Source organism: Hirundo rustica, chromosome 1 (genome assembly GCF_015227805.2).
Source record: "Hirundo rustica isolate bHirRus1 chromosome 1, bHirRus1.pri.v3, whole genome shotgun sequence".
NCBI classification, from domain to species: Eukaryota; Metazoa; Chordata; class Aves; order Passeriformes; family Hirundinidae; genus Hirundo; species Hirundo rustica.
In genome coordinates, this window is record NC_053450.1 from 113,549,543 (window position 1) to 113,575,987 (window position 26,445).

The window sequence follows — 26,445 nt, forward strand, 5'->3', positions numbered from 1 at the left end:
CAGCGGCGGTGCCGAGGCGGCTTCCGGGCGCCGGCGGGGCCGCCCCGCCCTCTCTGCTGCCGCCGCCATCATGGTACGTGCGGCCGGGCCCCGCTCCGCCGGCCCCGCCGCCCTGCCGCGCTCCCGCCGCGTCCCGCCCGCCGCCCCGGCGCTCCCGCCCGCGCCTCCCTGCGCCCGCACCCGCGGCGGCGGCGGCGGCGAGCCCGCGCCCGCCCCACCCGCCTCACCCGCGCTGGGCCGCGGCCGCGCTCCGCGTGTTGTGCGGGCTCGGGCAGGGCCGCGCTCGGAGCGCGGCGGGACCGTGGCCCCTTTGCTCAGGCGTAGGGGTTTCGTGCAGTTGGAAAGCTTTCCAGGAGCTGAAGGGAACGTAGAGGAAGGATGGGGTAGGGCTGTTTACAGGAGCATGTGGTGACGGGGCAAGGGGAAATGGCTTCAAACCGAAAGAGAGTAGGTTTAGATTAGATAGTAGGAAAAAATGCTTTACCGTGGGGTTGGTGAGGCGGTGGGACAGGCGGTCCAGAGAAATTGTGGATGCCGCGTTCCTGGAAGTGTTAAAGGCCTGTTTGGATGGAGCTCTGAGCAGCCTGGTGAAGTGGAAGATGTCCCTGCCCACGTCGGGCTGTCGGGACTAGGTGGCGTTTAAGATCTGTCCAACCCAAACCATTCTATGATAATTTTCGGGGAGCTCTTTTATTGAATCTGAAAATGGCCTCGGGTGTGTTCTCCCCTAACTGTCCATTTTTGCCTGCTTTCCCAGGTGTTCAAGCGCTTCGTGGAGATTGGCAGAGTTGCCTTCATCTCCTTCGGGCCACATGCTGGCAAACTGGTGGCCATCGTGGATGTTATTGACCAAAATAGGGTAAGTTGTGAGTGCTGCCGCTCTGTTTCCTCCTTTCTGCCTTAATAGAAGCATGTATGCTAAGGCTGTGTATTGACTTCAATAGAAATCTTGTTTTCACATAACTAATTGATAAAAGGATAGGATTTAACAGCTGTTATGTTTGAAACCTTTGGGAGCATGCTTTTGTACGCCAGCAAGTGATACATCCCCCTCTTTGCTGTGTTTCTGGGTGTAGAAGTGGACAAGGGATATCAGTTGGAGTCTAAAGCTTATTAATCTAATGACATTAATGTATGTGTAAAGTGAATATTTGGGCTGGAGGACTCTTCCTGTGCACATCTTAGTTTTATGTGCTTTTTTTTAAATTCAAATCGGTTTTTTTTGTCAAAGTTATGCCTTTAAAATTCTTTATGTAAAGCTTGGGTTATACAGGCAAGACTTAACAATCTCTACTTTTGTCTGCATAATTTCAATTATGTTTCAATTTTGGATCAGTGTTGTCAAGATACTGTTCATACATTATTAGGAAGCAGCTGTCTAAATTAAATGCAATGGGAAAGCTGCTGCAAACACCCCACATTTGTTTCCCTTTTTCAGGCACTGGTGGATGGCCCCTGCAGTGGTGTCAGGAGGCAGGCCATGCCCTTCAAGTGCATGCAGCTGACCGACTTTGTCCTGAAGTTCCCGCACAGGTGAGTTGCCATTTTTCTTGACCTGTGTAAAAAAACCTCATGGTGTCACTTGATGACTGATCCTTGTTAGGTCTAGAAAGCTCAAACAGTTGTGGATTAACAGTAAAAATTTGGCAGACTGTGATATAGTTGAATATATTTAGGTTTTCATTGCCAGTGTTGGCTGGTAGCTGCTGTTCAGGAGCAAAGGAAGTCTCACAGCAGTCAAGGCACCTTATAGGTGGATGATGTGGGGGAAGGCAATGTAAATGCTGCTGCAACTTTGCTTTTGCTACTGCTTAAGTCACCTTCAGGCATTAAATAGGTTCTCTGCCTACAAAACTACACTAGAATTGCAGGAGGCTGAACTCATTCTCTTCTTTTAGCTCAGTTAATGTATGAATTTCTGTAATTTAGAATCAAAAGGCAGTGCTTTTGGTGCTGAAGTGGTGCTAGAAATAGCTGCTCATTTGGACAGTGGATTGGGAGCAGATCCCGCAGGTCCATGATCAGTGGCACAGTGGCTGGGTGGAGGCCTGTCACCTGTGGTGTCCCCCGAGGTTCAGTAGTGGGCCCAGTGCTGTTTGGCTTATGCATCAGTGACTTGGATGAAGGGGCAGATGCCTCCTCAGCAAGTTCATTGATGACACAAAGCTGGGAGGAGTGGCCAATATCCCAGAGTGCTGTGCTGCCATTCAGAAGGATCTCAGCAGGCTGGGGAGGTGGGCAGAAAGGAAACTTTGGAAGTTCAGTGAGGGCAGGGGAACAATAATCCCGACCACCTGTACAGGCTTGAGGCCAACTTTCTGGAAAGCTGCTCTGCAGAGAAGAACCTGAGGGTCCTGGTGGACAGCAAGCTGTCCCTGAGCCAAGGCCAGTGGTATCCTGGGGGCATTAGGAAGAGTGCAGCCAGCAGGGTTAGGCAGGTGATCCTGCCGTGCTGAGGCCACACCTGGAGAGCTGTGTCCAGTTCTGGGCTCCTCAGGACAAGAGAGAGGTGCATGCCCTGGAGCTCAGGTGACTGAGCACTGGAACAGGAGATACTCTAGAACCCCCTGGACACAATCCTGTGCCATGTGCTGTGGGATGGCCCTGCTTGAGCAGGGAGGTTGGAGCAGGTGACCCCAGTGTGTTTCCTTCCAGCCTGATCCATTCTGTGATTCTGTCAGTTCTAGCAAAGCATTTATTCAACAGAACGTTAATTAGGCCACAGAGATGCATGTGATGTTGACTTGAAGCAAGGTGTCTGAAGTAATGTAGTCTCATCTTGCCTTGAATGAAATTTGGGAGGCCAGCATCAGGGAGTACCTTTATCTAATGAAGACTGTGAATATGATTGTGTGACTGTTCCAATGCAGCGCTCGTCAGAAGTGTGTGCGACTTGCCTGGGAGAAGGAAAATATAAATGAAAAGTGGTCAGCAACAAGATGGGCAAAGAAGATTGAAGCCCGAGAAAAGGTAAGAGTGTTTCACTGGATGAGGAGTACATGCACTCCTGCTTTGTGAAATTAGGTGCAGTCTAAAGGCTGCATGTTTTCAGTAGCGAGCTAGGATTAAAGATAGACAGGGCATAGGGTTTTAACGTGCCTGCTTAAACTTCTTGTATTTTAACAGTGAGTGTGGTTTTGTTCAGTTTTTTCTGTAACATCCTCTTTCCCTGCACCTCTTTCCCTGTGTCCTGGGATGGTGCCAAGGCCTTAAATTGTGACCTAGTTCCACAAGTGCAGCTAAACCTCATTTGGAGATGATTATTTACTTTGGGAATGCTGAGTTTTACTGCTTGTATATATCAGAGTTTCATGACTGATTCCTTTCACACAGAAAGCCAAAATGACTGACTTTGATCGCTACAAGGTGATGAAAGCGAAGAAGATGGTAAGTGTTTGAGTACTGCTTTTTCATGGGGTTAATGCTTGTAGCTTTCCCTTTGGAGTCACTTTTTAACACATCCAGTGTTAGTAACCTTACTTTCACAGCTGGCTTGGGTTATGGGGTGACACCGTGGTGTGAATGCCTTGAACTCTCCATGCTTTGTGTATCACCACTTTCTCTTCTGTACTTGGTCAGACTTGAACTTGTGTAATCCATCTGTGAGTCCTCCCAAGTTGTGGCTGAGGAAGGAATTGCCTTGCTGATGAAATAAAATATTCTGGATGGGTTGCTGTTAGTATTTCGCCCTCTAATGAAAATCATTACACATGAAATATTGAGATGCCTGAGCTACCAGCCAGAATGGTAATGTCCACTTGGTAGATTGGAACAGTTTCAGGTGGAACTGACATTTCAAATATAATGCATGATAAAAGGTAATAATGAAAAGAGACAGAATCTGAAAGCTTAGAATTTGAATTAAGGCACAATATTTGAACTCCTGCTCTTTTCATTCTGATAAAGTGTAAACATTTTCTTTTTTTTAACAGAGAAACAGAATAATCAAGCATGAAATGAAGAAGCTCCAGAGGATGGCTGCTAAAAAAGGCAAGAAGCCAGGGAAGCCAGGGAAGGCAGCAAAGGGCGCACCAAAGGGTGCACCAAAGGGTGCACCAAAGGGCAAAAAGCTAGAGAAGGCACCCAAGACTAAGAAGCCAGAGAAGGCACCGGCACCAGCACCGAAGGCACAGAAGGCCCAGAAATAAAATGAACTTCTCATTATGTATAACCCAGTGTCCTTGTTCTGATTTTAAAATTACAAACATTTGATTTAAATTGTAGTCACATGTTTGTTTTTATTTCTGACCAAGAGTTGTTGTTTGTCACTTTTTTTTAATGTCCAAGCGTTGGATTTTAGTATTCCCTGGGAACATGCAGAAATGCTTTTGCCATGCTATGCCCAGTATATACCCAATGCCAGTTGAAATAATTGCGTTCACAGTTACTTGAAGTAGATTAGATACTGACATTTAAAAGCGGTCTGCTATTGGAATTGGCTGGGAATGTACAAAATTACTTGCACAATCTTGAGTGTAAAACACATGAAAATAATTACACTAATAGGTCTGTATATAGTCAGACATGCTGAAAGGTGTGTTCGTTCTGGTTAGAATACAAGAATGTCAGTGTTTGAAAGACTTGACAAATTGCAGTTCAAGCACTGCATTATTTTCTAAAAAATTTCCACAATTTTTTAAGTAGTGTCCTGCAATACTTGGGTGCTTCAGATATCAAACACCATAGTTGCCCTGTAAGCAGTTACAGTAGTTTGTGATGCATTAACAAGAGGGAAATTGTTGGCATGTATTTCAGTGTGCTTGCATTTTAGAATGTTTAAGGGTAAGATTCTGTGTCAGGACCTGAGATAAACTTCAATGCCTTAAACTGCAGCATATCATTTTCACTATTTATTCAAAACCATCAAGTGAAAGGGAGCATGACCTAAAAATTAGTTCAACTGAGACACTGAACTCAATTTAGTCTTTGTATTATAAAATAATGTTTACGGTGTCAACTTCCATGTCATTCGCTGTGTTTCCTCCTGTAGTTTCTTGGCAGGAGATACCTCAGACTTAAAAGATTTCTCCATTTGACATGAAAAAAATATATCTGGAGCTTTAAAAGCAAATTACTTCTTCAGTCAAATATAAATTGGAGGAGGAAGTATATATTTTAAAGAATGAAGGTTGTGAGACCTTATATTGTCATATACATGCTCAAATGTATGTTGGCAAATACACTGATAAGCGTATGTTGTTAAAAATGTGTGCTTTAACTATACATGGTTAGTGCTGCTTGTTTCAGCCAGCATTAGGCATACCCAAGCACTTAGAAGTAAACAGTGTTGTCAAGCTATTTATATATCCTTGGAAATAGAGTTCAAGTACATGGTTGATAGGAAGGGCTGTAACTGCAAAGAGGAAAAAAAAATAAATTATGCAAATTGGGACTAAAAGCCATGTGTAAGTGTCTGGAGACCTTGATTTTAAATTGGATTTTGAAGTGATGAAATCCACCTACTCTGAAACTCATAACTTGAAAGTAACTTCAAAGCTCTATCAACCTGGAGGTCCTTTATGGTGAAAGATGTGTCCCTTACAGTTACTGGTTTTTTTCTGTACTACTGTTAAGCTTGGTTATATAAGATTGAAGGAAAAAATGGTAAGAGTGCATGTACAAAAGACAGACATGCCTTCAATCGTAAGGAGCTCAGAAACACTTTTTCTACACCATTTATCATTTTTTAAAGGTACTGTCTTCCCCAGAACATCTTTGCCTGTGCAATTTATCCAGTGTTTTCATTCCTGCCACTCAGCAGCTGCTGAGGCAGCTGAAACTTTTCCACAGTGTAAAGTGTACAGTAATCCTTGGGAGCTGGGATTGTCCTGAAGAGCGACCTGCTAGTGGTATAAAACACATGTAGAGGGTTGTGTCTGCCCTAGCGCTGTGCCACGAGAGCAGGGCATTAAAGATTTAGGCACTGCTGGGGCGAGAGAGTGTTCTGTGCCTTAAAAGAAACCTGGGCTCTGTAACACCACACCTGATAAGCAGTAGTTCTGTCAAAGTACTTTTTTTTTACAATTTGGCCAAAAGGGGTAAAGAGCAATGACAGAATATTCTGGAGTTTGGCACTTGCGCTGAGCATTTCTGGTGTTCCATATCGGCAGCATTTGGCGGCCCTTTAACAACTCATGAAACCTCTCTGAAACCTGCAGGTCTCTGTTGCGGGCAGTACACCTTCCTTTCAGCCCACGGTCATTGTCCAGCCCTCTGGGCTGGCTCTTCCTTTTTGTAAGGCTGCAGGGAATACGAAAAACTACGGGAGTGCAGTTCATTTCTGAAGGTTACCACACGATGGCAACGTTAGCTCTCCAGAAGGTTCTTGCTGAGACCGGGCAATTGTGCTGCCTTCCCGTGAAGGAATGGTGCCAAACGAAAGGGATGGCATCGACACCTGAGAGCAGTGGACGTGCTTAGCCAGTTCTTCATTTTGCACTTAGAGTTGACTAAGGTGTGCTTTGCTGGACTACGGATATGCTTTTTAGTTTACTTGGTGGAGCTGAGCATCGAAAAATGGGGTCTGCTGTTTAGAAAGTGCTTGAGGTGAAGTCCCTGTGTTTGTTTTCTCAAGTCACTTCACAAAGATCATGTAGTGGGCTTGCTGGGGGCAGAGGAGGGCGTCTACCCCATCTCAGTTTACTCTTGAGATCAGCAGATATATGCTGTGTTTCCTAAACCTATACCAGTACTTGGCAAACCCAGTCCTAATCTCTGTGCTGCAAAGTCTGGGAGGCGTGAGTAATTCTGGGAGTAGGACTGGCCCCTTGGCATGATCTGTACTTAAAAGGTATAAAATCTGCTATTACCATGAACCAGCCACAGTTCCTGGCCACCTGATTTGCTGGTGATGAATATTTCTTCTTGAAAAATGCTGTATTTGCATGATTTTGGCTCTTGACTAGCATGTCTGTTACTGTGTCTGGCATCTGAATATGTTTCAATTTTTTCATTGAGATGTAATAGACTTGAAAGAGAAAGCTCTGCATTTACTGATGGACTTGTGACAAATCTGGTCTAATTTATAGCTCTATTTATTTTGTCTTGCTTCAATTATAGTGCCCCTTAAATATTTCCAGCCCCATAAAGTTTCTCTGCTTTTCCTGTGCACACTGATAAAGTGTCTCTGAAAGCTCCACGTGCCTGCCTTTTATCGAGATGAAGGAGTGCTAATTTCTATTCACAGCATTATTGGTATATAAGTAAGTACAGCTTGCAAGGAAGTGGTAAGTGAAGCAAATTACAGGGATGACTGTGTGGTCTGCTCATTTCAGGTTTTCATCTTTTTTGTTATTCCATTCTATAATTCCAGGGGCACGGAGGGGGGCTGGGTCGGTTTGTTTGTTGGGTTTAATTTGGGAATTTTTAATGTTGTTTTGAGTTTGAAGTTGCATATACTATTGTCACCCTCAGGTACTTTTGGGTTTGCACGGGGATTCCCTTCACTGAAGCAGAAAGATCAGCTTTCACCAGTTTAAACACGACACCCCTGATTGTCCTGCAGTCCTTGTCCCTGCCTTGACGCAGGCCCTGTGGGTTCTGGTGATGTACCCACACCCTTTTCCCTGCAAAATCTTCATTCCTGGGGGCTGTGCATCTTTCAGGTCACGGTGTCCTTAAGTGGGAATGTGGCCCAACCTTCACTTTGTGTAACTGTCCCTGTATTATATTCTTGTTTTAGGTAAACAAAGAGTTAGTCATCTTTTCATCACCTCCCTTTCAGTGGTGAGAAAACTGCGTGGGCTCCAGGCAGGTCTTTCTGGCAAACTCTCCACCTCCCCCATAAACTTTCAGACCACTATATGCATCCAAATCTGAGAAGTCTTCCACCTGCAGTCAGCTATTTGTGTTGGTCACCAACATTAAAATTATGCCATTGCCACCGGCACGGAGCCACTTCCTCCTTCCTAAAGCGCACTGACCCCGTTCTTGTTACAGAGGAAGTACTTTTTAACATTTCCCTGGTGATCCCTGATTGGAAGGTATTTTTCAGGATTATTTAGTTCTGGAACTGTTCCTCACACACAGTGAGGAGAGGCCCTGACCTGCTGCTCATCGTGGCCCTGGGCAGAGCCGAGCTCTTCCCTCGCATCCGCTTTGGGCTGCTGGGGGAGCACGGGTGGTGTTTTGGAGCACTGGGCCCTGATAAAGGTTTATGTTGGCAGGATCTTATTAGGAAGCTCTGCTCTGATGAAAATGAGAGATACTTCAAAAAAAGTAATGGTGTGCATATTTATATAGCATGAAAGCATTTTTGACATCTGCTGGAGCTTTACCTAAGGACACACAGCGGGAGAGCACAACATCTGAATATTTTTCACAATAACTCACCAGTCAAGACTTTTTATAGCCATTGTTTGAGCCTCCTATTTACAAAAGAAAGGGCCATTGGTAGCTGTGTCATTGCCACAGTCAGGTGTTATGTAAAAATGTTCTAAAGAAGAGATGGAAAATAGGCTTGAGGACTTTCTCCTTCTTCCTTCTCTTCCTCCCTGGAATCCCTGAATAACTTTACAGGGAGGGGTTTCTTCTTTGTTTATCTTTTATTTCTACTGCTTGTCTCATTCACATTGCACATGTGAGTCTTAGCTCATCCTGGAAGTCTCTGTGGATAATGCAAAAAAAAATCAGTGTTCACGGCATAATGAAATAAATTAAGTCTGACTAGCTGAAAGTGGCATCATTTTTGCTTGCTTGAAGCATTTTTCAAGGTCCTGGGAGAGGCTGACAAGCTGCTGCAGTTGGTGATGCATGCAGATCTTCATCCCAGATGTGAGCAGGCTCCAGCTCCCAGACACCTGAACGTGACCTTGGAAGGAAGGGTGTTCACACTGGATATGCCGGCTCTCTGCCGGGAGTGGGAGGCAGAGTTGCATTTAAATGTCAACACAGGCAATTGTGCCGCAGGATATTTATTCCAACAGGAGACTGAAAGGCATCCACACAATCCATAGTGCAAAATAATTTCTAGCATCCTGCAGAAAGTTTGAGATTGTGGTCAGAAGGAAGTCCCGGTGCCATGCCACAGGATGAGAGTGCTCAGGGTCACAGGCACTGCCAAACAGCCCTTGGTGGCCACTGCTCAGACTGGAGATTCGGTGTCTTCATGGTCCTTGGGAGGAGAACATGCCCAAAGAGCTAGACCCTGACAATCTGACCTTTCTTTCTGGCCACTCCACTCAAAACTTCTGAGAAATTCGGCTCCAGGGCTATTGCTTTGTACCATTAGCAGTTGATACCAATCCATCCCTGGGGCATGAATAAGATGAATTCTCCATGCCCCTTCAGTTCCCTCCTCTCTCCTATGCTGCTCTACTGGGAGTGACAAAGGTTTACTGCCCACTCCCTCTCCTGTCTGAAAGTTCCCAGAACCTAATCCTCTGATTATTGGAAACCTTCTAATTGTCAGCCTAAATTTATTCATGACTAATTTATAACCCGGAGCCTCCACTTCTTGCTTCTGTAACTGCAGGGCTGTCAGGAAAGATTCATGAGCCCATATGTTGGTCAGACCCTATTTTCAGCAGCCACAATTCAGAGCTCTCAGATTAAATACTGCCTGATTGCTCCATGAGTTAATGCATACGTTCTCCCCCATCTGGCAGCACAGTGACAGAGGACTTTCCCTGGTGCGAAGGTATGTACACAGCCAATAGAGTGTCTTTATGCCAAGAACTCCTTCCAGGAGAAGAAACAGATTTTGCTTCTGTCTTGTTTTCTCTCTCTCTCTCTCTCTCTCTCTCTTTTTTTTTTTTTTTTTTTTTTTTTTTTTTTTTTTTTTTTTTTTTTTTTTTTTTTTTGCGGGGTGGAAATGTTCCATGCATGGTTTTTTGGGGGTGTGGAAATGTTCCATGCATCAGTCTGTGTTCACTTTCCCCTCGTTTCTGTGTGATCCTGCAGGTTACAGCTGGAGGTTTCCTGAGATGCTCTGAGGAAACCGAAGTCATACACCAGCTTGATGTCCCCTGGGCTTGGAACACTGGCACACAGCAAACCCAGGAGGGCAGGCTCTGCCCCCAGGATCTAGCCTGTTCCCATGCAGAGGTAGGAATTGACCTCTGGCAAGGTCTTGGAGAGCCACAGTCGCACTCTGTGGGGAGGCAGGGCGTGCAGCACCAGTAGCCACTAACATGAATCTCAGGCAGCAATGCTCTGTGCTCCCACCTGGCATTGTCTGTGCTCTCTTTCAGGCTTCCTGAAAGATACCTGCAGATTGAAGCCATGCAGGGCGCTCTGGCTGATGCAAGAGAACCTCTGTTCGCCCTGGCCCTGTCTGAGAGGTGCAAGAGCAGGCAGGGATGAGCTGAGCTGCTCCCTGCAGAGCCCACCACGCCTCTTCTTCTCTCCCCAAGCACCTCTAGAGTAACATGAGCTTGAACAACTCCCGCTCAGGAGGCCAAGGGGATCAGCCATGCAGCTCTCTGAACCCCCAGTACTAACTCTTAGCCCCTCTAAGCCCGAGCAACTTGTGCACTAATTTTGCAACTCTTCAGGAAATTTTTCTGTAACGATACAGAGTTCCCAGTGACTTTTCCTGACCACCTTCCATAAGCACTGATGCCTTAAGTTTTAGCTTTCATGTTTTCCACATTCTGTACTGCATTATTATATAGCTCTGAACTTCATATAAAGTGTTAGCATGTTCTTTTCACAGTTTAGTTAGCCAAAATAATCTTTTTCCAGCTTGAGAACCAAGAACACCGTTGCAGCTTCAGGCCCAAGAAGTATAAACAACAGTGAACGGAGGAGAGCAATCTGGGAGGATGGGACTTCATAACCTGAAGCTGTAATTGGAAAATTAACCCCAATATGTAAATAGACCAAAACTTAGGAAAGTGTGAAAATGTGTGACGCGTTGTCCATTTTGGGTGTAGCCTTGGCCAAGCTCTTGTACTGCCCAGGGTGTATCCTTTGAAGGCCTTTTTAATAAATACGTACGTTATTCCTTTAACACTGTTCTAGGTAGCCTCTCAAGGCATCAGCACAGGTGAATGGCTAGGCAAAGCCTTTGTTAAGAAGAAGTGAGCAGCTGTGACTGTAACTATTTGTGGTCAGTCACACTCATCACCTCCCAGCACTGTGCTGGCAGGGCACATCTGCCTTTGGGTGTCTCCAAAGCAACGGACAGAGCACCATACACCCTTTTTATTTTGCAAACGGTATAATTTACAGGGACTGCCTTACATAACAGATGAGAAATTGCCTCAACAACAGATCTCAAAATGAGACATCAGTGCTAAAGCTTTTGTATGCACTGGGGTGGAATTGTTCTTCGTCCAACATCCTGTATTTTCAAACAATGATCAAGTTAAGGATACACAGACACACACGCATTTGTTTGCTAGTGAAGATTGCAGATGGTGCAGGATTAGTGGGATATTAAATAACAGAGATCTGAATCTCTTGATTTACATGGTGACAGTCCAAAAAAAAAAAAAAGAAAAAAGAAAGAAAAAAGGTGTTTCAGATTCATTGGAGTGCTTGGGTTCGTATCTAGAAAGGAGAAAGAGAGGAAGAAAATATAAGACTTTAAAAAGAGGGATCCCTGCCTTGGGAAGAACTGACTGAAGAGGACAGAGGAGTCTGGGGTGAAATACAGGTAGAAAGTCAGTGTTGAAGTTCAAGTTGTTATACCAGCTGCTAGGAGCAATGGAACCCCGTGGGATGGAATTCTGTTGGGGTACCCATGTTGTGCCACCTGGAAGGTTCACCCTCTCCCATGGACTTGGGATGCTGTAGCATGGCTGGACTGTCAGTGACTCTTTTCACATGGGGCTGAAGTTCAATTGTTTCCAAAAGCTGGTGGAGGATGGAGGCTGAAAGCCTTGGTGATGCAGAGTGGTTGGCTTTTCTTGGAGCAGCAGGCCAGGAAAAAGTTTCTTCTCTAATAACACAGGAAATGTCTTGGACATGAAACATAGGTGGTAAGATTTTTGTTCTGGCTGAACATGGGAGAGCTTTAAAAATAGCCCTTAGAAATTAAAAAAAGAAAAGAGAACCCTAACTCATTTGACTCAGCTCATGCTCTGTAAAAACAATACTGTGTTCTGACAAGCAATTCAGAGTTTGTAGCGTTTATCTAAAATGTTAAATTGGAGGAATGAGTAATCACCTCTGAGGGACTTAATAACTCTTTGTCCCTTCCTCCGTATGCTTGTGCTTGAGTCATGACAACAAGGAGGATACAAAAGGTATTTGTGGGAAGTATAAAGCCTGTGCACCGAGGGAACGTGTGGTTCCTCCACAGATGTTATTGTTTTCTCTGGCATCTTAAACACTGCCTATAAAGGATTACTCTCCCTTCAGGATGTGACCTCCCTGCCTTTTGTCTCGAGTCAGACAAATGGTGACAAAGGCATCCCAGCAGCATTAATTTACTCTAATTACTGCATTGGGGTGTGCAGCTTCTTCAGCGTATTTATGAAAATTCAGTGCATTCCATAAATGACTTGGGTGGGCTTATTTCCATGTGAACAATGAAGAAAACCTGAGATGCACGAGTCGTTCCCACACACAGTGAACTGAAAGAAATCACCCACATCCAGGTTTTTTCTCTGAGTTAGGGACTCTTGCTTGTCCCCTGAAGGGATACTGACTGGGGACGTGGGGCATGGGTTTGTGTCATGCTTCGAAACCAGACGCAAAACTCAGTTTTGCACCTTACCTGCATCTCAGCATCTTCTGTGTCCCAGTGCCAGACCCAGTCTAAGCCTGAATCTCTCTTCATTCTGCTTGATCCCTACAGCCTTAATTTCCCATCTCTTTCACGCCTCTTGCAAAGAAAGGGTGAAGTATCAGGGTTTCCTCTACAGTTCCTTAGTGAAGCACTGAGACCCATTACCAACAGATACAGGAGATAGTGGGGTGGGAAGGGAAGATAAATTTGAAGGCTTTCTGAATAACTTGTTTTTAATCAGTGCTTGATAGGTATGATTTATCTGGGCAGGGTTTGGGTATCAGAAATTCATTCAAGCTTATAATTATCTTGGTAGATGTGAAAAGTCATATTCATAGCCCCTCAAACCCATTAGAGCCTCATACTTTTCTAGAAGGAAGAAAAAAATACCCTTCAGCTTTACTTTCTGAGAGGCAGAATAGCTTTCTGTTCTTTGACAGCTCTTGAAATCTGTCCCCTTTCCACTGCCTGTCTTTAGTTCCCAAGGGAGAAATGAATGCAGGTCCACTGGGACAGAAAGGGAAAGAAAAAAAGTATAGCTGGGAAAGAAGAAAAGAAATCAGCCTATTTTCATCCCTCTGCAGCAGGCATTTCTTTATGAGGACAAGCAAGTGGAAAGGCAAGTCAATCTCTATGAAATGGAGTCAGGGGCTTGGGAGATCTTTGGTATTGGAAACATTAGGTCAGCTGGCCTGAGCACCTGGTGTGAGACCTGCCTGTTTTGCCTGCAAGCTGGGTGCAGTCCCACCTCCCTGCTCTCCTCCATCTCTCTTTGCTGCCTACATCTCTTGGGAGTTTCTTGGAGTGGGGACTGTCCCTCATCCTGCAGAGCTGGTGTCTGCCTGATTGAAGGATCAGCCTCAGCTAAAGTCAGGGAAATGTCAGGGAAATCTATGTGTGAATGAGTAGGAACGTCAGTAAGAATGTGAAGAGAGGAGGTCAGGGGATAGAAAAGAAAAAGGAGAGAAGTAAAGCGGTTTCCACTGTTCACATATTCACTGATTTTCCAGAATGCAGCAGCAGGGATGCTGCTTATGGGATCTGGGGACTGCAGTGGTGGGCTTAGGACTACTCAGCTCAGGTGCAAGGTAGTCACAGTCCTATGGATTTGGGGAGTCCTCCTCAGGAAACTGGTTTACAATGCACTTAGTTCTTAGGTCTACTTTTTAAATCTGATTTTTGCACGATGGATGTCATTAAAAAGCAGGGGATGGAGGAGGAAAATAATTTTTTCGAAATTTCATAATGCCAAGACTGGAGCATTTGTTTCAAGGCCCACCAGGTTTACCTTACTGGTTTGGCCACCGATCACTGAAGTCCGTCTGCTCCAGCAGCCATCCAAGCCTGTTTCTGATGTCAAATTCCTCAAAGGTCAGGCGTGCGTTTGAAGTGGCGATTTGCAGGGAGGGGCAATCCAGAGAGAGCAGCCGGAGCTCGGCCTGTCAGTCAAGGTCCGCTGCACTGACAGGGAGCACTTTGACAGAAAATTGCATATAAATGGAATCATTTCAAAATTAAGAAGGGGAGATGAAAGCAAACGCTTCCGAAATGAGGTGCCACCGATGAATTGTGATGCGCAGGGTTCAGCCCCCGGAGCCCTGCAGATCCCTTCCCTGCCACTCGCTCTGTCTTCGGACACGCCATCTTTGTGCCGAGGCCAAGAGTAGGTTATTGCTAAATACTTCATATTGCCAATTGTATTAGAAGGATTAGGTTATTCTCTGCCCCCAGGGAACTGGCCTCAAGGGAAGTGTTTCAGGACATTTCGATGCTGCAGTGCCCAGGGCAGGCGGGGTTCAGTGAAGCTGGTGGAGGCAGCAAGGAGGGGATGCAGGGTTTGGTTTCTGCACCCCTTCCTCATGCCCAAGGATGGCATGGAATGGGGTGTGCTGAAGCCAAAAGCAGGCACACTGCTTTGGTGTGTAACCCTCAAACCATTTATTTTCTTAGCTAGAGTTTTTAGTAGCAGTGGAAGGGGTAGGGAGATGTACCATATTTAAATAAGATGCACTCACTGAACCAAGAGGGGACGAAGGCCCTGGGGCACTGGGACTGGCACAAGAGCACACTGGGCAAGAGCATGGAGTTGCCATCATTTTTTATACCCAATGTGTTGCATCACCTTGTGAAATGAATGTGAAATGTGGAATGTACATGGTCAGTGAGCTAGAATGGGGCTTGAGGACACAGGAGCCTCCTCCTGTGGATCTGTCACTGTTTTCCCTTGCTCTTGGTCGAGTGACTTGGCACAGTTTCCCTCAGCCTCATCCTCTTCTGGTTTTAGACCACCATACCTTCACTATATCTCACAAAAGCCTGTACTGTGCCTTTATCAGATTTTTTAAAACTACAGCTATCAGCAAAGAACCATGCTGATCAACCTGGTTTGTTTTATGGTTTCCTAGAGGAGGTAGTTGCACAGGTCAGGGGTCTGGAAAGCCCCCACACCTGAGACAGAGTGTTTCCTCCTGTCCCCAAGCTGGGCTGACTGTGGCTGAAGCCAGTGCAGGGCTGCAGCTGTTGGCAGTGTCACCTGCCCACGGTGAGGGACTGGTGGGTTTTGCTTGGCCGCAGCCCAGGGCTGGAAGGGGAAAGTTACATGAAGCAAAAATGGTTTGCAGCCTGGCAGCTGCCCTTGTATTCTGCTTGGCCATGGAGGGCTCTTGAAACAACAGAGTGCTTTCCAAAGCAATGCCTCCAGATCCTCTCCTCCCAGAAGGCTGAGGAGGTGGCACCTAGGATGCACCCTACACCAGGCGCTGGGTGGGGGAACTGCAGGGCTCAGCATGCTGCAGTCTGCACTGCTGGGTGTGGTGAGGGTCCTCTTCCCCTGTGCCCCTCTCCTGGCTGCTTGCAGGCATTGTATGCCCCAGAAAAACAGGTGCCTGAGCACCCTAAAAGTGGTTTTAATGCATTTTTGCCTTTTAGGCAGATAAGAAATCTTCTCCCAGGCCTGCATCTGCTCCAGGCACTGATGTGGCACAGCTTTTTGCTGGACCATTACTGAAAGGCAAAGAAATGCTAAAAAAGACCTGCAAAGAGCATTTTCTTGGGCACTCATGAGCAGATTTCTGGTTTGCTTTCCTGGCTCTGGGTCTCTGCGGCCCCTGGGGCTCCAGTGGTCCCTCTACTTGGCTGGCACCGGGGTCACTGAGAACAAATGGGCTTGGGAGGAGCATGTGTATCTTCATCTCCTTCTGGCTCAAATTGGCCCTTGGTATTGAAAAAAAACAAAACCAAAAAAAACCAAAAAACAAAAAAAACCCACCCCAAAAAACACAAACCAGGAGTAAAGCAACAAGAAGGGCTTTTATTGTGAAAAAGAGACTTTTCAAATGCCTGTTCCCCCCTTCCCAGCCTCTCCACTCCCCTCCCCACCGGGAGGTGGGTCTGGGATGAGGCAGAGTTTGAAAACTCCCAGCTGAAGTTTGAAGGGTGTCCTCCCGCCCGCGCAGGGGGAAGCGGAGCCGCCCGCTGGCGTGTGGTGACAGGAGCCCAGCAGCCCCTGGCATGCGGAGCTGGGCGCCAGGGGCTGCGGACAGCCCGGAGGGGCACCCCTGGGTGACAGCCCCCGGCAGGGGTTAATGGCCTGGGGAGAGGAAGCGGGCTGATTAGTTGCTGGATGTATATATATTTTTTTATTTGCTATTTTAAATTTTTGTGTGTGTGTGTTCTGAGTGAGTTCCTGGTGTCGTATGGAAGTGCCACAGGCGACCGGCACCCGACGGAGGAGGTGACCGTGTGCCGTGTCGCGCACAGGCGGTGAAGCACATGAGGAGAAGAGCGTCGGCTGCTGCTGCTGCTGCTGCCAGACATGGTAGGATTTCGGGGTTTCCTTTCTGAGCTGATGGTGGGGAGCAATGCTGGGTTTTCCCCGCGGGATGAGGTAGCCCGGGTTTCTCCATCCTGGGGGCGGCTTGTGCGGGACCACTCGGAGGGTCAGAGCACGGTGAGGCAAGCGAGGCGGGGAAACGCTACAGCACTTTCCTGTCCTTAAAAGCACTGGGGATGGACCAAGCAGATTGTAAGAATGCACTAGGGACGGTCAGAGCAGATTGTCAGGGTGCCCCTGAAGGCAGTGCCTGGGGCTGCTGTAGCTAAAGCACTGCTGTCAGCCAGGGAGGTGATTACAGCCCTCCGCCAAACCCCGCCTCATTTAAGTGGCCAGGTGGCACTGCTTCAGGCAGGCGAGCGGCGTGGGGTGCCGGCAGCGAAGTGCAGCTAGAGATCACGGAGAGCCGCTCTGTGCTTTCTGTTCGGTCCTGACAAAGCGCAGCACTGTGATCAAAAAGCCACAAAGTCGGCCAATCTGGCAAGGGAAAACTTCACATCCCTCCCAAGAAATGTTGTGCTTCCTCAGCATCAGAAGGTTCATCCACATCTGTAGCATATTCCAAACTTCAGGGTGGTGTTTCATGTTGCCTAGTTTTAGTGCTCCAGTTTGGAACATCCCAAGCACACGTCAGCTGAGCTGGGATGGACCCCCATGCCCCATTAACCCTGGCCCATCGGGGGAAGGGGGCGTCTTGTGCCAGGGAGTTTGCACTGGGGCGGGGGACTCTGTCCCTACTTCACCACCTCAGCCCTTGCCAAGCTTGTGTTGGGCAGGGATTGCAAACCTGTGACGGATGAGCTGAGGAGATGCCTGGTGCTGCTGCCAGAAACTGGTCATTTGTGTCACTGAAGCATTTTTATGTCCTCAAGAGTGTGCTGATGACTCAGAGCACCTCTGGGGACAATGCTGCTGTGCCAGCCTTCGCTGGAGTGTGTGTTTGTGTACATGGGACACTAGTGGCATGCTTTACACTTTCCATCCTACAGTTTGCATAGGCTGTTTTGGGTTTCTGAATTAATGAACTTCAGCAGCAGGAAAAAATGACAAGACTGGGGCTCATGTTACCCGTTTTGGGTTTGGAGATAACTCCTCCCTGTATAAGGGAGAAGCAAGGCAACTTTCCCCATACCAGCCTTTTGTCTGCAGTAACATTTTTCTGTACAAGCCTTCACTATGAAGCTTTTCAAAGCCTGTACAGCCTGAGCCAGGTACCTGGTGTAGTCTCCCTTGTGAGAGTGGGGTATTCACTTTTTGCCAGGATTTCCATTTCGCCTTGGCAAGGGAAGGTCTGCTTCTGTATCCTTTCCCCTTTGTGAGCTCCTGCATTGACTGCTTTGATTTTGCCCATAACCTCGGTTTGCTCTGGGCGCTTGTGGCCAGGGCAGTGGTGGTCCTGAGGAATAAATCCAGGCTGTGCCCCCAGCGGATCATCTTGTTGCTTCATTTGCAGCAAACCCCCAAACAAAATGCTCAAGATGATTTTTGACTCCTTTCAAAATCACTGGGGGGGTGACCCCTTGCAGAAAGCCAGAGGGATGCCAGCTGTGAGCTCCCCTGTTGGTATGGAGAGCACGCCTGCAGCCGGCTTCTTGTTGGACATGCCCGACCTGCCGCAGCAGAGAGTGCTGGGGGATGACTGCATTACAGAAACATCTTCTTTCTTCTGCCTTCAAAATCTGCCAGCGAGTAGTTTCAAGTTGCTGTTGTTTGCCTAGTACGAGGCAGTCTAAATACGAGGGGCTGATTACACTGATTACAGATGCCCCAATTACCCCTTCCATTTCCAGTGCTCAGTAACTCCAGCCCACCTGCAGCTACTTGTCTTGTCCTGCAGGAAAAGCCCCTTTTCTGTGGGTCTGGCTGCACCAGTGCTCATACCATATTTGCTCCGCTTGCTCACCCCATGGATTTTGCTAGGAGAATAAGCGGGATGGGGGGTGGCTGCCAGCAGGCTTTGCCCAGGTTGGGGTCTGCGGGACACAGGCAGCACCCAGAGCCAAGTGGCAAGCAGTTTTCTTCCCGTTTTTTTTCTCTTTCAGATGTAATGGCTTAGCAGGAGGGGAATAGGGTTACCTTTCTGCAGCTGAGACCAGGGCTGGTATGAGCAATTCTGTTTTGAAGAAGGCCCACAGGGCTGAAAGGCCCCGCTGTCTTCCTCCTTCTCCCTCCCCTTTGGAATCCCACGAATGCACTTTTCCTGCTCTCCAGGAAGGGAAAAACCTGACAGCCAGCTCAGGGAAACCCAACTGTCTGTCTTGGGCAACCTCCACTGAAACTCCAACAAGGGAATCCAGTGCTACTCCTTGCCAACACCCCAAAGAGGGTTTTGTGAGCCCCCAGTAGGCACCAAGCAAGCATTCCTGTTCCCTGGTGCTGCTGGTCCACCAGTTAGAAATGAAAACTGAAAATAAGCGGATCAAAGTTCCTCCTCCCCAAAGTACAGAAAAAATATAACCCCAGGTAAAATAAATAAAACTGAGCCAAATGCCAAAATGTGTGAGAGTTTTAGCAGCATTCCAGGCACTCACAAGCAGGATTGGCAAACTTATCGAGAGCAGGAGGCAATAAAATGTGATTTTATTGTAATGCATTCCTCCCCACATTAAATACAGCCCAGAACATGTGCAAGAGGGACATGGCTTTCTAGCACCTCTGCTCTTTGCCTCTGTTATGTGCAGAGGAGCTGCAGCAGCACAGCCCCTCTGGGGGTGCCAAACCAGAGCTGGTGAGCAGCCCAGAGGTGCAGCAAGAGAAACTACCGGGACGAGGGGAGTTGTGAGGAAGGGGGTCCATGGCTCTCAGATTCCAGTTCTCACGTCCCTGGGTTTGGAAATCCCAAAGGAGTCGGCTCCTAAGCTATGGTCTGTGGCTGGAACCTGCTGAGGAGCAGAACTGTCAGTTCCAGAATGCCACAGGAACAGAGCATATTCTTTTTCCTCGGAAGGAACTCAGGTTTGGAGGCAGTTTGTGTGTGGGGCTTGAAGGGAAGGAGTCCAGCCCACGGGCCACGGGCTGCTGCCCTCCTCCAAAGCATCCCCTGCACAACCCCTCAGAAACAAAGGCAAGACTGTTCAAAATGAGCAGGGCATGAGGCGCAGATGTTGCACAAAGGCAAGCCACATCTGTTTCACTGGGGAAGGGGCCCCCTACTTGCTGGTTCGGCAGGCAGATGGGAAAGCTGCTCTGAAAACTTACGGAGCTGAGTGCAGCGGGCTGGCCGGGAAACTGGGACGAGGGGAGGGGGAAAAGGGAAACCTGGCAGGAGCCTGCACAGCAGTGGTGGAGTGAGCGAGCAACAGCCTCACAAAACTGCTGCCTTCCCTCCTTGACATCTCTGCCAGGAATTTCTAGGTTGTGCTGCTCTTGTGCAAGTGTGAGGGTTATGTTAGGGGAATGAGCGGAGGGACTGGAGGGAAGATGAGGAAGACCTCCCTTGTCTCGTGAGGATAGCAGGACAGTTGTGCATTCAGGGCTGCCCAGGTCCTCACTGTCTCCTTTGAACATGGGATGCTGTTTCAGGTCCTCAGTGATCTGGATGATTTGGGTGCAGGTTGGTATCACTTTTAGTGGTGAAAAGTGAGGGAGATGTTTGTACATGGGAATGACAGCAGACCTGTGCGTCTGAGGGACGTGTCCTGAAAGACTGCCATCAGTCTCTTGGGAGATGTGTCTCCAAGAAGTAGAAGATCCAGCTAAGTGCAAGAGTCTGCAGTACAAGCCCTGACTCTGAACTTAAATAGGAGAGAGATAAGGCGTCTGAAAGCTTTTCGTTTGCTTACTTTAAGCAGAAGAAGTGTGGCATCCTAGAGATTGTTTATTTTTGTTGTGCTTTGTGTTGGCTTCTGGAATTAAACCAGAATGGTCCTGACCTGCAGTGTCCATAGCACCAGGATGAAAAACTCCCTGTCCATCCCACACAGAGCTGAGTATTAACTGTCTGCAAGCTGAGATTTACACAGTGGGAGTGAGGAGAATTATGACTCTTTCCTTTTGCCCAAAATCCCATGATTTTGGGGTAAGGACAGTGTCATCACAGGACAAGCAAGTCCCTGCCAGCACCCTGCAGGGCTTTAGTCCACACCAGGTGCAGGACAAGGTGTGTGTGTCCCCTCTGGGTCCCCCCCCAAGCAGCAACCCTGACCTTGACTGCATGTACCTCATGGTGTGGTGTCCTCCAGCCAGTGCTGCCCATCTGTTTCCTTCTAGGTGTGTCCTCTGTCTCCTGCTCCAGGTCTTCCTTCTTCAGAAATACTGAACAGGACATTTGGGATGCTGGGGGTCTTGCTGCTCTTCTAAGCTGCTCCTGGAGAGGGCAAGGAGTTTACAAGCCTGTGTTTCTGCTGCACTTCTTTGGCACATAACTCAACTGAGAGCAGACAGTGCAATGGGAATAGCACTGTTAAACAGAGCAGTTTTCAGCTATAGTTGAAGATTTTGTTCAAAATCATCCTTTGGATGATGGATGTGTGAGAAGGGGCTGTGCAGAGAACAACCTCCAGGTCAAGGAGCCTTACAAAAAACAGAAACTGTCGGTCTGGGTGGGAGGTTTAGAGCAAGAAACAGGACATTTCATCCCAGGGAAGTAAAAAGTTCGAGGGGCTGATGCAGGGCCTGGAGCCAAGGACACTCTAGGTTATTACTAGAGAGAGGCTGTGGAGCTTGAAGGTTTTCAGGTTCTTATAAAATCGCTGCCCCAAGGCCCTAGTGATAACTGGGAAGAACTGTGAAGGCAATAATATTTGAGTTAAAGGTGGTGTGTTGGCACCATCCCTTCGAAGTCAGTGCTCAGACTGAACAGTGCCAACACTGTTTCATCTGTTTATGCTGCTGCCAAAGTGCTGCTCTCTGCTAGTGCAAGGCACACTTGTCTTGCACTTAGGCTATAAATGATCCCAGAAACTTTGCCGACTGTCCAAAATTTAGCAAAGTACAGCATGTTTAAAGGTTTCATCCCAGGCAATTTAACTCAGTCATTTTCTGGTTTGGTTTTGGACGTCTTGGTGGGGAGGTTTGTGTGCCATCTCTGAGGACTTTGCTGATTCTGCAGGGAATTGTGTGGTCATGTGTCACATTTCCATCTGCCCAGCCTCAGCTGACCCAATGTTTGCTGTGACTCCATTTCAAAGGCTTTATGGGAGCAGTCCCCTTTCCCACCTTCTCAGTGCCTGGCTTGAGCTTCCCTAGCCACTTGTGTGGAAGTGGGGCTGGAGGAGCACCTTGAGCAGACAGGCATGGCTTGCCTGCCACATCCCTGTCCTGGAACCAGACAGATGGTCTTCAGGGTGTCTGCAGAGTGCTGAAATGTAGTGGGGTCATGGTTCTCCCCTCTGGAAGGGCATTTTTGAGGAAAAAACCCTTCACCTCTGGACAGGAAGAAAAACCCAGACACAAATCTGCTAGAAATTGCAGCCACTTTGCTGGATCATGAGGCCGGATGAAGGGCTGTCCTATTCTTCATGCCCCATGGTGATGTGAGTGTTGCTGGACTGTCCCAGTGTGCTGGGGGAACACAGCAGACCTGCCCTCCTGGGGAGCCACTCTGAGCCAGAGCTACCTTTGGGACTGGCAATCATCATTTAATAGCTGTCTTTAGTAAATTCCCACTCTGTGAGCCATCTATCTTCCCTGAGCAGGATAATATAGGAAGGCACTCAGGCACTTGAATGATGGGCGACGGACACTGCCAAGCATTTCCTTCTGCTCAGACTTGCCCGGAGTCACTCCGGGGATGGAGAGGTTTTGTCTCCTTCCATGTCCTCAGCACGGTTCTGGGTCTCCAGCTCACATGCCGTGCCCTTAACAAACCAAGAAAACCTCCTGCACAATACGAAAAAGAAGAGGCTGATCCATTCCCAGATCTGATTGACACGGCTGCTCTCCCATTGCACCCGGAGCTGCTGCGAGCGCCGTGTGTGGGTGCAAGGCTCTGGAGACATTCTCAGAGGTGGGGGGCAGGCAGAGAAGGTTTCCCACTTGTTTTTCAAGCAGTCTTTGTTAAAATTGGTCACGGCAGGCTGCACCTCCTGCTGCCCAGGCGGTTTTGCGGTTCATTGGGCGGGCAGGGAGCACGGAGCTGGGAGGGTGAGCACAGCCCTGTGTGTTGCACCCCTCGTGCAGAATGCACCCAGATAAATGCACGGGCCTGCCTTTAACCTGCTCATCAGCTGGTTGCCTTTGGCAAAGTCCTCTGAGCTGGGGAGTCTAAGGCAGGCAGGTGACCAAGGGTGACATGGCCATGGCTGAGCCGTCCTGGCTCCTTTGGGCACCTCTTTGGGATAGTGGGATTTACTGCTGAAAGGGCCTTGCAGTGCCGCTGCAGGGGCAGGAGGACTCTTTTGAGTGCCAGAGGAAAGCAGGAATCAATCCGGTTTTCAACAGCCACGTATTTCCATGGCATCTTTCTAGACTCAGGGCTGTTTCTTACATTCTTGGATAATGAAGTTTGGGTTTGTTTTTCTTTTCTTTCAAGCTCGACAAAGCCAATTTGATGCACTTTGAAAAGAAATTGAAAACAGGCTTCTCTGCTTCAAATTTTGCCAAGGTTCAGGCGTCCTGGGAGAACAATGTCAAGGACAACCCTCCCCCACCTCACTCCCAACTAGAAAGTTTTATCTCCTAGCATCAAAGCTGCACAGCTCTCCACTGTGCCTTCAGAACTTGGGCTGTGCTGTATCTCCCTCTGATGAGTGAGAATATATATTATTTACTTATTGGCATCCTGGAACAAGTAGTACCTTTCTTAAGCCTTTTTATGGATTTTGCCTGCTGGGAAAAGGACCTAATTTCTGGCAAAGACATGCTGTACTGTCAGTATGTCAGCCTGGCAAAGCAGAGCTGTACGTATGGTTTGCATTTCAGGCTGAATCGAAGCCACAGCTTAAACTGCAGCATTTTTTTACAGCATGGGCTCAGAGAAAGACTCTTTGGAAAAGTATTTACCTAGGGCTTGTAAATACAGTATTATTTCTGCAATGTTTTATCACTTAGGTTATTATTAAATTTGTAATATCAACCACCAGAAATAGCACAGTGTTATTCACAGAGTGCAATAAAAATTGCACCATTTTTATTTCTTTTTGTTGTTGATGTGGCAGGGAAACCCTGAATGGTGCTGGGAAAGGGAGCCTGCACTGGCCCTTGCCCAGCTTCACAGCCCAGGGTTTCAAGTTCAGGGTGGGAAAGTGATGGGGCTCTAACTTGTGATGCCCAAACCCGAGCTTACTGACAGGGAAGACAAAGTGGGTTTGGACAGTAATGATTCCTTAACCACTTGGACTGTAAACTGACTTGACATTAAAAACCCAGCTATCATTGCCATCCATTTGGCATACTCTGTTCTCCAGCTGTGGATTAGAAAGGATTTTTCCTGCCGTGTTTTAAAGGCTCTCCATGTGGCTCCCACATGCATTCTCCCCCCAGGATAGTGGAATTTTGGCAGACAGGCTTTTTAAATACCCAGAGGTGGTATAAGCAACCAGAGGGTTATTATCATCTGGGTAACAAAAGCAATCACTCTGAAAGTCCTCCGTGCTGAAGAAAAGGGTTACGGGGGGTTTTTAGTGAGAGTAGGATGGGCTGTGTCTCTCCAGAAGGGTGAGACAGGGGAGGTGCTGGGAAAACATGCCCAAGAAAGCACAGATTGGGAAGGGACTTGGCTGGATGCAGATGGGAATACTGAGATTTGCAGTTAGCCCTATCCTTTGGGATTGATTCCATAGATATCAGTGCTGCTAATTCAGCATACTTTGAGGCCAGAGGAACAGATTGTGAGGCACTTAGAGTGATGATTTGAAAGGAGTGTGGGTATCAGGATACCAGGATCAGCCCTTTACATGCCACAGATTTATTTTACTATGGTTAAACTAGGATTTAGACATTGCACCTCCCCTAAACTCTTGCTCTGGAGGCCAAATGTGAATTGCAGGGGTTTGGGAAAGAATGTGTGTCTGCACACTGCAGGATTTGCTTGAAATCCGGGGCATGAAGGTTTTGTAGCTGAGCTTGGGTGTTGCCTGTGTCACCTGGCATTGGCTGTGGTTCCACAGTAATTCATTATCCCATCCAAGTGGGAGAGAGCTGGGGAGGCATCACAACCAGCCTCTTGACAGAAGTCCTGCTGCCCCTCAGGGTGCATAGGGGTGTTCATGCTTATCCCCTCCCCAGAAAGGCACCTAAGACAATGATTTAGCCATGTAGTTTGATGCCTGGGACAGTTAATGCCAAGCCTTGAATAACCCTGCTGGTGATCTAGGATAGGACATCCCTCTTTGGACAATCTCACCCTGGACTAGGTCCTTTCCATCCTGGGAGGAGATAAAGCAGAGGTGCCCCAGCAGGTCTCAAAGCCCTGTACCAGACAGCCCCTGGTTCCTGGCAGAGGCTGGTGTAAACCCTGTCTGAAAAAAGGATTTGGCACAGCAGATATATATTTTGCTGCACTACATTGTATTTCTGGGAGAGGAGCAATTAAGTGAGAGCAATAAAGCTGAATCACTCCAAGTGCACCATCAATAGCTCCTGTAAACTGCATTAAATCTGCTCAGTCCTTGAAAGGGAGGCATGGAAGGAACACCCCTTTGGTGAGGCCAGTGAGTCAGTGACTCTTACCCACCTCAGCAGTGTCTTTGCAAGGGATGTGGCTCCTCACCAGGGGGCTGCCTGAAGCAGTCTCCCCAGGCTGAGGACAGGAAACCTGGTGGATTTCAGGATAGTGCTGTGTCAGCTCATAAGCTCGTGCACTGGGGTCGCCTGGGGCAGCTGCTTGTGGGGCAGGAGTTGTGCTGGTGGTGGGTCCCTGTGGTCAGTGGGAGCCTGTGGTCCTAAAGCCCCAGGGCTGGAAATGCTTTTGCTTGTCCAGCTGCTTTCTGGAAGTAATTCTGGCTGCTGGCTCTCACCTCCCCAGCTTTTTAGCTCCATTTTTCAAGCTTTTCCTCTTATAAACAGTCTTTTATCCCTTCTTTGGCAATAGATTGTCCTGCTGTGTCTGCCATGGATATGCTTGTGCTTCCAAAATAAATAATTGGAAAAAAATGTATCCACTTGACCATCGTCTTGACTTCCAGTGTGGGTTTGAGCTGGTTGGAAATGCCTGCTGAAAGCAGAGAAACGGTGCCAAGGTGCTTTTTGTGGCTCCAGCCTCCTGAAGTGTGTGAGGCTTCCCAAACCTGAGGCAATGAGGCACGAGTGCAGCGTGGTCTGGAGACTGGATTAGCATGGAGAATGTCACAGTGCTGCCCCATCACTGCCCTCTACCTCAGCCTAAAAGGGGAATGTCCTGTGCTTAAGGCAGCCCCGGATGTTTAAAGGCAGTTCCTTAGTGCTGGGAATCAGAATACTTTAGGTTTCACGTATAGCATGGATTGTGTCATGGGCTCATAGAAGGGTTTGGGTTGGAGCAAACCTTGAAGATATCTAATTTGAACCCACCTTTCATGAGCAAGGACGCTTTCCACTAGACCAGGTTGCTCTGAGTTTCATCCAGTCTGGCTTTGAGCACTGCAGGGATGGGGCCTCCACAGCTTATCTGAGCAACCGATTCCAATGCCTCAACACTCTCACAGTTAAGGATTTTTTCCTAATATCCAGTCTAAACCTCTCTTAAAGTTTAAAGTCCTTTTCCCTTGTCCTGTCACTCCACATCCTTCTAAAAAGTCCCTTTCCAGCTCTCTTGTAGGCACAGCTTAGGCACAGGAAGGTGCTGGAAGTTCTCCCCAGAGCTTTCTCCAGTCTGAACAATCTCTGTTCTCTCAGCCTGTCTTCATAGGAGAGGTGTTTCTGCCCTACAGGAGTTTGCACCCTTTTTATTGAAACATAGCCAGTCACAGGTCTTGACTGACACTTGGACCTGCCCTGCTTTTGCCAGATACAGTGATGGGCAGAGCTCCAGAGTTCTTGTCTCAGCACACATTGAGATACCCAAGTTATGGGTACAGTG

General features: G+C 47.8%; 1 protein-coding gene across 2 annotated transcripts; it reads left to right on the forward strand.

Annotated features, from left to right (window-relative positions):
- Positions 1-11: 11 nt before the first annotated feature.
- On the forward strand, positions 12-4,218 carry RPL14 (ribosomal protein L14). Of its 2 annotated transcripts, none has more exons than XM_040074490.2 (6): positions 12-73; positions 758-859; positions 1,439-1,533; positions 2,871-2,970; positions 3,334-3,387; positions 3,933-4,218. In XM_040074490.2, the coding sequence occupies exons 1-6, from the start codon at positions 71-73 to the stop codon at positions 4,146-4,148; spliced, it is 570 nt and encodes a 189-aa protein (XP_039930424.1). In that variant the 5' UTR covers positions 12-70; the 3' UTR covers positions 4,149-4,218. The 2 variants fall into 2 exon arrangements, with proteins under 2 accessions (XP_039930424.1, XP_058277971.1); XM_058421988.1 differs by lacking the exon at positions 12-73 and adding an exon at positions 412-447.
- Positions 4,219-26,445: the final 22,227 nt, after the last annotated feature.

Bases quoted from the DNA above. Each gene is read 5' to 3' on its own strand.
- RPL14 (XM_058421988.1), top strand. From the start codon at position 427: ATGGCTTCAAACCGAAAGAGA. The intron at 2,971-3,333 runs GTAAGAGTGTTT...CCTTTCACACAG, and splicing joins AGATTGAAGCCCGAGAAAAG to AAAGCCAAAATGACTGACTT. The intron at 3,388-3,932 runs GTAAGTGTTTGA...TTTTTTTAACAG, and splicing joins TGATGAAAGCGAAGAAGATG to AGAAACAGAATAATCAAGCA.